General features: G+C 34.5%; 1 protein-coding gene across 4 annotated transcripts; it reads left to right on the forward strand.

Moving 5' to 3' along the window:
• The first annotated feature begins 2,444 nt into the window (after positions 1-2,444).
• On the forward strand, positions 2,445-7,636 carry tex30 (testis expressed 30). Of its 4 annotated transcripts, none has more exons than XM_062068472.1 (5): positions 2,445-2,512; positions 4,100-4,342; positions 6,578-6,623; positions 6,706-6,920; positions 6,990-7,636. In XM_062068472.1, exons 1-5 carry the CDS (start codon positions 2,495-2,497, stop codon positions 7,149-7,151), a joined length of 684 nt encoding a protein of 227 aa, XP_061924456.1. In that variant the 5' UTR covers positions 2,445-2,494; the 3' UTR covers positions 7,152-7,636. The 4 variants fall into 4 exon arrangements, with proteins under 4 accessions (XP_061924456.1, XP_061924454.1, XP_061924457.1 ...); XM_062068470.1 differs by lacking the exon at positions 2,445-2,512 and adding an exon at positions 2,771-2,871; XM_062068473.1 differs by lacking the exon at positions 2,445-2,512 and adding an exon at positions 3,171-3,214.
• Positions 7,637-13,290: the final 5,654 nt, after the last annotated feature.

Below are 13,290 nucleotides of genomic sequence, written 5' to 3' on the forward strand. Positions count from 1 at the left end.
ATCTTAATACAATTTTTACATGTAGTCTTACAGAAACATGAATCTGGATCTGACTATATGCTGTATACCAGTAGTCCCCAACCTTTTTGTAGCTGCGGACCGGTCAACGCTTGAAAATTTGTCCCACGGACCGGTGGGGGGGGGGGGGGAAGGGGGGGAGTATTTTTTTTTTATTTTATTTTATTTTTTTTTTTACATAAATAAATACAATCATGTGTGCTTACGGACTGTATCCCTGCAGACTGTATTGATCTATATTGATATATAATGCATATATTGTGTTTTTTATGTTGATTTCATTAAAAAAATATATATATTTTTTTTAATTTTATTTTATTTTATTTTTTTATTTCTTGTGCCCGGGGGTTGGGGACCACTGCTGTATACAATTGACAATTGTTTTATATTTTGTATTTTTTAAGGCTTTCTTTAATTTTGGCGCACTTCCATATTTACGCTTTGCATTTTGAGTATAAGTGCGTTCACATCGTAAATTTGACAAAAAGTAACAGGTACCCGGATGCGGCACGCAACTAGGCTACGTCACTTCCGGCTATGTTCGTGCACGCTGTCACGGTTACCATGGTTTTCTCTTTTGTAATTTCTTACAATGTCATATAAAATTACACACAAAACAAATGTTATTTAATAATACATTGTTTATTTCGAAACCGTACTGAAACCCGAACGATGGCAAATAAATTAATCTTTTTTACTTCTTTATTAAACATCCATTCACGATACTGACAATTTTAACGTCTACTTATTGTGAGGCAACAGATGATTCAAGTTAAGTACCTCATTAAAAAAAATCAAGTCTTTAAAAAGACTTTCCAAGAGCGAAAGTGGTTGAAATTGTGGCGATTATACTCCCTGATTTTTTTTTTATATAAATGTTTGTTTTTATATTATTATTCTGTTCACTACTATCCAAGCTATCCGTTTTATTAAAAACATTGTTTTTTGCGATTTAAGGAAGTGGCGTGTACTCTGCGCATGCGTGGACCGATCGGGTATTTGCACTAAAAGGTTGTCATTCATTGCCATTCTGGCAACAAAAGTGGGAATTTAATGCAATTCAAACTTAAAAGAGACACGAATAAGCAGGGACTTTTTGTAATATTAATACTACACTGTCATAATAAGCGCCGTCACAAACGAAGTACAACCATAGACATCTTATAAGTAGACGCAGCATTTGCTGCTGTGACGCGAGAAATTCTGCCGCCATCTTGAAGTGGTGATTAGCAGCCTAAAGTGACAGTTGACAGGTACAAAACAAAGATGGTGTTCAGCGTTTTCCTGCTCAAATGAGCGGACTGTTGAAAATAGGAATCGGGGAATTACTTTTCACAAGTAAGATTTAACATTAACATACTATTGGTTGTATTTTGTGAAAAGAATATTACCACAGAGTTGAGAAGGAGCAAAGATATTCAATAGTACTGATTATGATGCATTCTCATTTTAGGCAAAGTATAAGACAATACTTTCTTAACAGTATAATTGTAACCAGGAAGAAGTCTTCAAGTATCAATATTCAAATACTAACATTGTTGGGTAAAACATAATTTGGTTTTATTCTGAATCCAGTGAAACAGATTGGTGGTTTTAGCTGATATAAAGACTTTCAGGTGTTTATATATGTTATGTGTAAGTATTTGGCAGACGCTTTTATCCAAAGCGACACACATAAAAAATACATATAAAACAATCTCTGTAAACATGATCATTTAAGGAAAGAATGTAATACAAAATATCAATACAAAGTGTCCAGACTATTCTGCTGCTGCAGCAACAGAGATACAGACTAGTCTATAGGTCCCTAGGATATATATATATATATATATATATATATATATATATATATATATATATATATATATATATATATATATATATATATATATATATATATATATATATATATATAATGTATTCATACATTGTTTATGTAGGATATAAGCATGTATATATAACCTAATCATATTGTCTCGGACGTCTGGTCCTTTATAGCATATAAGAATATTCTATTACTGTTAAGCAAACTATGGGTAATAAAACACGCCAAAACGTGTCCTTTATCATAGCTACACGTATGACAAAAAAAGCGTGAAAATCAGTGGTATTCAGTGAGGTAAATTGATTAATTGCTCCTGCCAAATGAATTGCACTGAGTGGCGCGCATCACCACTCCAAGATGGCGGCCCCGCGTCTCGTCAGCGCCAGTAGGCAGTAGCGCTCCATGCTGCGTCTACTTATGAGATGTCTATGAGTACAACATTTGAAGTGTATGTACAGAGGATGGTGAATTATCAACATTTATAATAATGGTAGTAATGTCGCCCAATGTATCTTTTTTATTTAATTTCAATAATTTTGATAGCGCTTCGTACACATAAAATAAATATTTACTATCAAGAAACGAACGGAAATGGCTTCATGCACTTCCGTTTTGGTCACCGGAAGTTGCTTGTAATTTCGGAAGTTGGAGATGGACAAGTTTTGCGAGGTAAATACAAACTAGTACAACTTTTATATGTACAGAACTAACACATGGACATATTGTAATCATCCTTTTTGTAATATTAATACTACACTGTCTTAATAGGTGCCGTCACAAACTTTAAGTACCACATTTGAAGTGAAGTGTACGTACAGAGGATGGCGAATTATCAGCGTTTATAATAATGGTAGTAATGTCGCCCAATGTATCTTTTTTATTTCATTTCAATAATTTTGATAGAGCTTAGTGCATATAATATTATTTACTATCAATAAACTGGAATGGAAACGGTTTCATGCACTTCCGTTTTGGCCACCGGAAGTTGCTTGTACTGGCGGAAGTTGGAGATGGACACGTTTTGCGAGGTAAATACAAACTAGTACAACTTTTATACGTACAGAACTAACACATGGACATATTGTAATCATCCTTTTTGTAATATTAATACTACACTGTCCCAATAGGTGCCGTCACCAAAATTAAGTACAACAGTTGAAGTGTACGTACAGAGGATGGCGAATTATCCGCATTTCTAATAATGGTAGTAATGTCGTACAATGTATATTTTTTATTTAATTTCAATAATTTTTATAGAGCTTAGTACATATAAAATGATTATTTAATATCAACATGGCTTTATGCACTTCCGTTTTGGTCACCGGAAGTTGCTTGTACTGGCGGAAGTTGGAGATGGGCACGTTTTGCGAGGTAAATACAAACTAGTACAACTTTTATACGTACAGAACTAACACATGGACATATTGTAATCATCCTTTTTGTAATATTAATACTACACTGTCCTAATAGGTGCCGTCACCAAAATTAAGTACAACAGTTGAAGTGTACGTACAGAGGATGGCGAATTATCAGCATTTATAATAATGGTAGTAATGTCGTACAATGTATATTTTTTATTTAATTTCAAAATTTTTTATAGAGCTTAGTACATATAAAATGATTATTTACTATCAACATGGCTTTATGCACTTCCGTTTTGGTCACCGGAAGTTGCTTGTACTGGCGGAAGTTGGAGATGGACAAGTTTTGCGAGGTAAATACAAACTAGTACAACTTTTATATATACAGAACTAACACATGGACATATTGTAATCATCCTTTTGTAATATTAATACTACACTGTCTTAATAGGCGCCGTCACACACTTTTAAGTACAACATTTGAAGTGTACGTACAGAGGATGGCGAATTATCAGCGTTTTTAATAATGGTAGTAATGTCGCCCAATGTATCTTTTTTATTTAACTTCAATAATTTTGATAGCGCTTAGTATTTATAAAATGAATATTTACTCTCAAGAAAGTGGAATAGGAACGGCTTCATGCACTTCCGCCCTGGGTTACCGGAAGTTGTTTGTAATTGCGGAAGTTGGAGACTTTGCAAAGTAAATACAAACTAGTACAACTTTTTTATGTGCAAACTAAAACCATTTGAATATAAAAGTGTGTACATTATGTGAGTTAACTTGACGCAAAACCTGAACTATATGTGAAAATGAGAATGAACAGCTAGCATGAAGCAGAATATTATCATGGCAGGGATAAATGATACTTTCAGACTGACTTGTGTTTCTCAGGACAAGGTGAAAGTGCCGTTTGGGAGCAAGTTTCTGGACGCGGCCTTGTGCGTCCCAGCCTCCTCACCTGAGAGTCACGCGACCACAGGAGTCATCCTCACACATGGAGCTGGAGGAGACATGAACTTTAAACATCTCATTTCCCTGGCACATGCTTTGGCGTCAAATGGCTTCCTGTGCCTGCGTTTCACGTGCAAAGGTTTAAACCTTGCGCATCGAGTCAAGGCTTACCGTGCAGCGTGGGTAAGTTCATTGAAATTACAGGTGTCAAACTCAAGGCCCGGGAGCCACATGGTTTCATGTGGCCCGCGAAAGCCCGGAAATGATGTGCATTAAGAAGGCACTTTATCTTTCTTACTAAAACGTATTTTTTCGTTCAATTTCAACATAAATATTGCATGTGTTTTAAACTTGAGACCAATCTGACCATGCAAAACACTTTAAATCAACACAGGGGTGTCCAAAGTGCGATGCAGTTTTGTTGGCCCCAAACATAGTGTTGGATAAAAAAAAAAAAGCAGTACAAAAATGTGTGATATATTGCGAAAAAAAAGCTAAACGACTCAGGCGTGTCCAAACTTCTTCCTTCAAGGATCTCCTACTGAAAAGTTAAAGTATGTGGGGCCATTTTAATGTTTTTTGTTTGGTTAAAAAAAAAAAAAAAGAACATTTCTGCTTTTTCACATTTTTTCCCCTTTTTTTTTTTTTTTTACCTGTGTAATAATTATTAATCATACACTTTGTCACCTAAAGCATTATATTAACACAGGGGTGTCCAAAGTGTGGCCCGCAGCTGCAGTTTTGTCGGCCCGAAACATATTGTTGGATTAAAAAAATAACTTAAAAAACAAAAAAAAGAGCAAAAATCTTCGAAATAATGTGAAAAAAAAGCTTAAAAAATTGATACTACTAACTCAGGTATGTCTAAACTTCTTCCATAAAGGATTTCATACTGAAAAGTCAAAGTATGTGGGGCCATTTGTATTTGTTTTATTTTGTAAAAAAAAAAAAAATCGGAACATTTCAACTTTTTTTCATTAAATTACTTTTTTTTTTTTTTTACTGTTTTATTACCTGTGTAACAATTAATAATCATACACTTTGTCACCTCAAAGTTTAAATTAACACAGGGATGTACAAAGTGTGGCCCGCAGCTACAGTTTGGTCGGCACAAAGCATATTGTTGAATTAAAAAAATAACTGTTAACCGTCATAACAGAAAAAATTAAAAAAAAAAATTCTGAACATTTCTGCTTTTTCACATTTTTCCCCCCTTTTTTTTTACCTGTGTAATAATTATTAATCATACACTTTGTCACCTAAAGCATTAAATTAACACAGGGGTGTCCAAACTGCGGCCCACAGCTGCATATTGTTTGATTAAAAAAATAACTGTTAAAAAAAGAGCAAAAATCTTTGAATTAATGTGGGAAAAAAAGCTAAAAAAAAAAGTGTACCAATAACTCAGGTATGTCTAAACTTCTTCCATCAAGGATTTCATACTGAAAAGTCAAAGAATGTGGGGTCATTTAGATGTTATTTTATTTTGTAAAAAATTAAATTACTTTTTTTTTTTACTGTTTTATTACCTGTGTAACAATTATTAATCATACACTTTGTCACCTCAAACTTTACATTTATTTTTTTATTTAAATTTTTTTTAATTTAAATTGTTTTAATTTAATTTTTCTTTTTTTTAACTTTAAATTAAAGCAGCTGCAGTTTTGTCGACACAAAGCATATTGTTGAATTAAAAAATAACAGAATTTTTTTTTTTTTAAATAAAATAAAAAACAGCAACAATTTGTGATATATTGCAAAAAAAAGCAAAACATGTGATACTAATAACCCGGGCGTGTCCAAAATTCTTCCACCGAGAGACTCATACTGAAAAGTCAACGTATGCGGAACTGTTTTGATTTAGTTTGTTTCGTAAAAAAACAAAAAATCTTTTCTCATGAAATAAAGTTTTTTTTTGCTTTTTTATTTTATTTGTTTGTTTATTTATTTTTTAACCTGTGTAACAATTGATAACCATAAACTTTGTCCCCTCAAACTTTATATTAACACAGGGGTGTACAAAGCCCGGCCCGCAGCTGCAGTTTTGTCGGGACGAAACATATTGTTGGATTAAAAAATAACAGTACAACAATTTGTGATATAACGCGAACAAAAAAGCAAAATATTTTTCATACTAATAATTCCTGGGATTAAAGGCCTCGCCTTTTCTCCTCCCAACATATTGCTGGGTATTTTTGTTTCATCTGACATCACATGGACAAAGATAAGACCTTCTGGAGAAAAGTTCTGTGGTCAGATGAAATAAAAATGTAGCTATTTGGCCACAATACCCAGCAATATGTTTGGAGGACAAAAAGTGAGGCCTTTAATCCAAGGAGCACCATGCCTACCGTCAAGCGTATTCACTGTCACAATGGATACATTTCTAATCATTTCCTCTCCTTGCTTTCCCACCAGCTCTACTTCAAAACATTGCAGAGTTTGAAGCACATATTCTTCGGAGGTAAGCTGCTCATAAACAGTGCAGAGTTGTACTTTTCTTATGACACCAGAAAACATTTTTTTTGAATGTGTTCTTCCTCCAGGCCGGTCCATGGGCTGCCGTGCTGCCGCTGCCCTGGCCAAGCAACTCAGTGAGGAACAGGACGGTGCGGTTCAGGGAGTCATCTGTCTGTCCTTCCCTCTGCACCCCCCAGGACACTCTCCTGCCCATCGACAGCGGAGTGCAGATCTCAGGGGGCTTCCTGCAAACACATCTGTCCTCTTCGTGTCGGGCACGGAGGACAACATGTGCGACAGGGTAGCTCCCCCCCCCCCCCCCCCCCATTTGACTGTCACCGTGTTTGTTTCACGATTTTTCTCCGTCCAGGTTCTTTTTGACGGCACGGTGAAGGCCATGAAGGCTCAAGCGGAGGTTTTCTGGCTGGACGGAGGAAGCCACGGCCTGAAGGTGCCAGGGCGGTCGGAGGAGTCCGTCTTACAGGAGGTCAACTCTCACGTCCTCACCTGGCTGAGTAAAAGGGAAGTTTGATTTTTGCCGGGTCGTGTAATAAATGTAGGGATCAATCAGTCAATCAAAGTGTATTCATACAGCCCTAAATCACGAGTGTCTCAAAGGGCTGCACAAGCCACGACGACGTCCTCTGCTCAGATCTCACATCAGGGCAAGACAAAAGTCAACCCAATGGGATACAATGAGAAACCTTGAAAAAAACGACAATTAAGATGCATGGTACAATCAAAGAGCTGGTGTGCAATAATTAGGTATGCTTTTTATTTTTTTATTTTTTATTTTATTTTTTATTTTTTTTGTCCTGTCCAGCTTCTCAGGCAAATCATATAGTTCAGTGGTCCCCAACCTTTTTGCTTTTTGTAGCTGCGGACCGGTCAACGCTTGAAAATTTGTCCCACGGACCGGTGGGGAGGGGGTATTTAATTTTTTATTTTTTTTATTTTTATTTTTTTTTACAAAAATAAATACAATCATGTGTGCTTACGGACTGTATCCCTGCAGACTGTATTGATCTATATTGATATATAATGTATATATTGTGTTTTTTATGTTGATTTCATTAAAAAAAAAATATATATATATATATATATATATATATATATATTTTTTTTAAATTTCTTGTGCGGCCCGGTACCAATCGGTCTGCGGACCGGTACCGGTTCAGTGGTCCCCAACCTTTTTGCTTTTTGTAGCTGCGGACCGGTCAACGCTTGAAAATTTGTCCCACGGACCGGTGGGGGGGGGTATTTAATTTTTTTTATTTATTTTTTTTTTTTATTTTTACAAAAATAAATACAATCGTGTGTGCTTACGGACTGTATCCCTGCAGACTGTATTGATCTATATTGATATATAATGTATATATTGTGTTTTTTATGTTGATTTCATAAAAAAAAAAAAAAAAATTTTTTTTTTTTCTTTTTTTTTTTTCTTGTGCGGCCCGGTACCAATCGGTCCGCGGACCGGTACCGTGCCGCGGCCCGGTGGTTGGGGATCACTGATATAGTTGATGTAGATACCCATATCGGCTGTTCAGATTTTCTTTACAAAAGAGAAGTGTAGGATACTTCTCTTGTTGCCTTATTTGTATTTGACTTTATTAAATGTATTTATATTATCACTTGGTGCAGCCGGGCCGGAGCAGGAGGGGATAGAAAGAGAGAAATTATTATGTTGCTGGTAAATAATATGGTTGTAGTAGTAGGCTAAAGTTAAATTATTTAGTATGCACTAATTAAAGGGGCAGAGCTTTAAGAGACATTTTAGCTGTTATATTTTATAAGATATATTTTTTGTAAGAACCACAATTAATAAAATATATTTCAGTGAATAACTTATTGTTCAAATCTGTATATAAATATGTACATTGCGTATTTATTTATTTATTTACATAGTGTTGTAATTATATTGTAAAATGGATGGATGGACGTTTAAAACAAAACTGTTATTATTAATTAATAAGTATACATTTTTTGAGCCTTTTTAGAGAAAATCATATCATTGTAGTACATTATGCAAATTACTCGATGATGTCATGGTGACCACGCCCATAGCCACGCCCCCACCGCCACAGGTATCTTGGCAGTTTATGGGAAACACTGCAGTATCAACACATTGTAGGGCACAACACAACAAAAACACACCACAAACTATACAGTACTGCCATCTAGCGTCTTGGAATTGCAACCGCAATGGCAAATGAGTGTCATACCTGCAAATGAGACTCACAAAGGTGATGTCTTAAAAATTAAAACCTGAAGACAGTTGTCATAATCAGCTCGTTTTTTAAATTGGTTGTGTTATTGACACGCTACTGATTAGCTTTAGCGGATTCACACGGCAACTTCAACACCTCCAAATTTGTTAGGAAAAACGACAACTAAGATGCACGGTACAATCAAACAGCTGGTGTGTAATAAGTACAATGCTTGCAGTATCAACACTTTGTAGGGCACAACGCAACAAAAACACACCACAAGCTACAAACCACGTTTCCATTTTAGTTGGGAAATGGTGTTAGATGTAAATATAAACGGAATACAATGATTTGCAAATCATTTTCAAGCCATATTCAGTTGAATATGCTACAAAGACAACATATTTGATGTTTAAACTCATAAACATTTTTTTTGTGTGCAAATAATCATTAACTTTAGAATTTGATGCCAGCAACACGTGACAAAGAAGTTGGGAAAGGTGGCAATAAATACTGATAAAGTTGAGGAATGCTCATCAAACACTTATTTGGAACATCCCACAGGTGAACAGGCTAATTGGGAACAGGTGGGTGCCATGATTGGGTATAAAAGTAGATTCCATGAAACAAAGGATGGGGCGAGGGTCACCACTTTGTCAACAAATGCCTGAGCAATTTGTTGAACAGTTTAAGAACAACCTTTCTCAACCAGCTATTGCAAGGAATTTAGGGATTTCACCATCTACGCTCCGTAATATCATCAAAGGGTTCAGAGAATCTGGAGAAATCACTGCACGTAAGCAGCTAAGCCCGTGACCTTCCATCCCTCAGGCTGTACTGCATCAACAAGCCACATCAGTGTGTAAAGGATATCACCACATGGGCTCAGGAACACTTCAGAAAACCACTGTCAGTAACTACAGTTGGTCGCTACATCTGTAAGTGCAAGTTAAAACTCTCCTATGCAAGGCGAAAACCGTTTATCAACAACACCCAGAAACGCAGTCGACTTCGCTGGGCCTGAGCTCATCTAAGATGGACTGATACAAAGTGGAAAAGTGTTCTGTGGTCTGACGAGTCCACATTTCAAATTGTTTTTGGAAACTGTGGACGTCGTGTCCTCCGGACCAAAGAGGAAAAGAACCATCCGGATTGTTCTAGGCGCAAAGTGTAAAAGCCAGCATGTGTGATGGTATGGGGGTGTATTAGTGCCCAAGACATGGGTAACTTACACATCTGTGAAGGCACCATTAATGCTGAAAGGTACATACAGGTTTTGGAGCAACATATGTTGCCATCCAAGCAACGTTACCATGGACGCCCCTGCTTATTTCAGCAAGACAATGCCAAACCACGTGTCACAACAGCGTGGCTTCATAGTAAAAGAGTGCAGGTACTAGACTGGCCTGCCTGTAGTCCAGACCTGTCTCCCATTGAAAATGTGTGGTGCATTATAAAGCCTAAAATAGCACAAAGGAGACCCCCGGACTGTTGAACAACTTAAGCTGTACATCAAGCAAGAATGGGAGAGAATTCCACCTGAGAAGCTTCAAAAATGTGTCTCCTCAGTTCCCAAACCTTTACCCGGTGACATGCAAGGTAAAGCGGATATAGAGACGTCAAAGAATGGGTAAATGTATATATGTATATATACACATACATGTACCAGACCAACTTTATACACACACACACACACGTATATGTATGTATATATATATATATATACTACCGTTCAAAAGTTTGGGGTCACCCAAACAATTTAGTGGAATAGCCTTCATTTATAAGAACAAGAATAGACTGTCGAGTTTCAGATGAAAGTTCTCTTTTTCTGGCCATTTTGAGCGTTTAATTGACCCCACAAATGTGATGCTCCAGAAACTCAAATCTGCTCAAAGGAAGGTCAGTTTTGTAGCTTCTGTAACGAGCTAAACTGTTTTCAGATGTGTGAACATGATTGCACAAGGGTTTTCTAATCATCAATTAGCCTTCTGAGCCAATGAGCAAACACATTGTACCATTAGAACACTGGAGTGATAGTTGCTGGAAATGGGCCTCTATACATCTATGTAGATATTGCACCAAAAAACAGACATTTGCAGCTAGAATAGTCATTTACCACATTAGCAATGTATAGAGTGTATTTATTTAAAGTTAAGACTAGTTTAAAGTTATCTTTAGAGATGTCCGATAATATCGGCCGATATATGCGTTAAAATGTAATATCGGAAATTATTGGTATCGTTTTTTTTATTATGGGTATCGTTTTTATTTTTATTTTTTATTTTTTATTAAATCAATATAAAAAACACAAGATACACTTACAATTAGTGCACCAACCCAAAAAACCTCCCTCCCCCATTTACACTCATTCACACAAAAGGGTTGTTTCTTTCTGTTATTAATATTCTGGTTCCTACATTATATATCAATATATATCAATACATGATTGTGCGTGCTGCTGGTCCACTAATAGTACTAACCTTTAACAGTTCATTTTACTCATTTTCATTCATTACTAGTTTCTATGTAACTGTTTTTATATTGTTGTACTTTCTTTTTTATTCAAGAAAATGTTTTTAATTTATTTATCTTATTTTACTAATTTTTTTAAAAAGTACCTTATCTTCACCATACCTGGTTGTCCAAATTAGGCATAATAATGTGTTAATTCCACGACTGCATATATCGGTTGATATCGGTATCGGTTGATATCGGTATCGGTAATTAAAGAGTTGGACAATATCGGATATTGGCAAAAAGCCATTATCGGACATCCCTAGTTATCTTCATTGAAAAGTACAGTGCTTTTCCTTCAAAAATAAGGACATTTCAATGTGACCCCAAACTTTTGAACGGTAGTGTGTATATATATATATATATATATATATATATATATATATATATATATATATATATATATATATATATATATATATATATATATATATATATATATATATATATATACACGTAACATTGGAATAAATTATGCAATGCACTTTTTTCTTCTTCTAGAAATGTCCTGAGTTTTAAGAGCTATTTGCTTGTTGATTCAAACCAGTGTTTTTATTTTTGTGATTTTTGGTGTGATAATTATTATGACACTTTTATCCAAACTGGTTACATGTTAGAAAAGCTCCTTCTGGTTGCATGGAGATGGACTAAAAATGTCTTAAAAAAAAAAAAAAAGTACTCTCGAGAAAGAAAGGAAATATGTAAAAAAAAAAATATATATATATATATATATATATATATATATATATATATATATATATATATATATATATATATATATATATATATATATATATTTATGTTTTTTTACCTTTTTTTTTTTTTTACATATTTCCTTTCTTTCTCGAGAGTAAATAAAATAAAAATAAATAAATAAAATTAAAAAAAGGGGAAAAAAAATAAATATATATATATATATATATATATATTTATGTTTTTTTCCCTTTTTTTTTTTTTTTTTTTACATATTTCCTTTCTTTCTCGAGAGTAAATAAAATAAAAATAAAAAAAAAAATAAAATAAAAAGGGGAAAAAATATATATATATATATATATATATATATATATATATATATATATATATATATATATATATATATATATATATATATATATATATATATATATATATTTATGTTTTTTTCCCTTTTTTTTTTTTTTTTTTACATATTTCCTTTCTTTCTCGAGAGTAAATAAAATAAAAAAAGGGGGAAAAAAATATATATATATATATATTTTTTTCTTTTTTTTTTTTTTCCCTTTTTTTTTTCTTTTTTTTTTTTACATATTTCCTTTCTTTCTCGAGAGTAATTTTTTTTTTTTTTAAGACATTTTTAGTCCATCTCCATGCAACCAGAAGGAGCTTTTCTAACGTAACCAGTTTGGATAAAAGTGTCATAATAATTATCACACCAAAAATCACAAAAACAAAAACACTGATTTGAATCAACAAGCAAATAGCTCTTAAAACTCAGGACATTTCTAGAAGAAGAAAGAAAAAAGTGCATTGCATAATTTATTCCAATGTTACGTTGATAGTGTTTTCTTTTATTTGACTTTAATGAATGAAATCAAGTGGAAATGTCCACAGTTGACCACATGATGGCGCCAAAGTCCTATGTCTGCAAGGCAGCTTTACAAGAAGCACACAATTGACCTTTTGCTCTCTATAAAGAGGTCAAGATTAGACTGCTTTCAATCAACTTCATATTTAATAAGTGACATTGGAGTTTACAACTCTTAAATATTAATTGGCAAAACGTTTTGTACAACGACAGCCAAACGAGCTTGTAATGGATCGTGCCTGTAATACAGCAATTAAAGTCCACCACGCCAGGGAGTGTCTCTGAAGGGTTAACCCTCCGTGGACGTGTCCCCCCCCCACCCCCCACCCCCCACCCCAGCAGCGTGGGACATGTTCGAAACGCCTGCCTCAGAGTGGGACGTG

This window comes from Entelurus aequoreus, linkage group LG13 (genome assembly GCF_033978785.1).
Source record: "Entelurus aequoreus isolate RoL-2023_Sb linkage group LG13, RoL_Eaeq_v1.1, whole genome shotgun sequence".
Classification (NCBI taxonomy): Eukaryota; Metazoa; Chordata; class Actinopteri; order Syngnathiformes; family Syngnathidae; genus Entelurus; species Entelurus aequoreus.

Excerpts from the sequence above, each read along its gene's own strand:
- tex30 (XM_062068470.1), top strand. The coding sequence starts at position 2,788 with ATGGAAACGGTTTCATGCACTTCCGTTTTGGCCACCGGAAGTTGCTTG. Across the intron at positions 2,872-4,099 it reads AGATGGACACGTTTTGCGAG|GACAAGGTGAAAGTGCCGTT; the intron begins GTAAATACAAAC and ends TGTGTTTCTCAG. Across the intron at positions 6,624-6,705 it reads GAAGCACATATTCTTCGGAG|GCCGGTCCATGGGCTGCCGT; the intron begins GTAAGCTGCTCA and ends TTCTTCCTCCAG.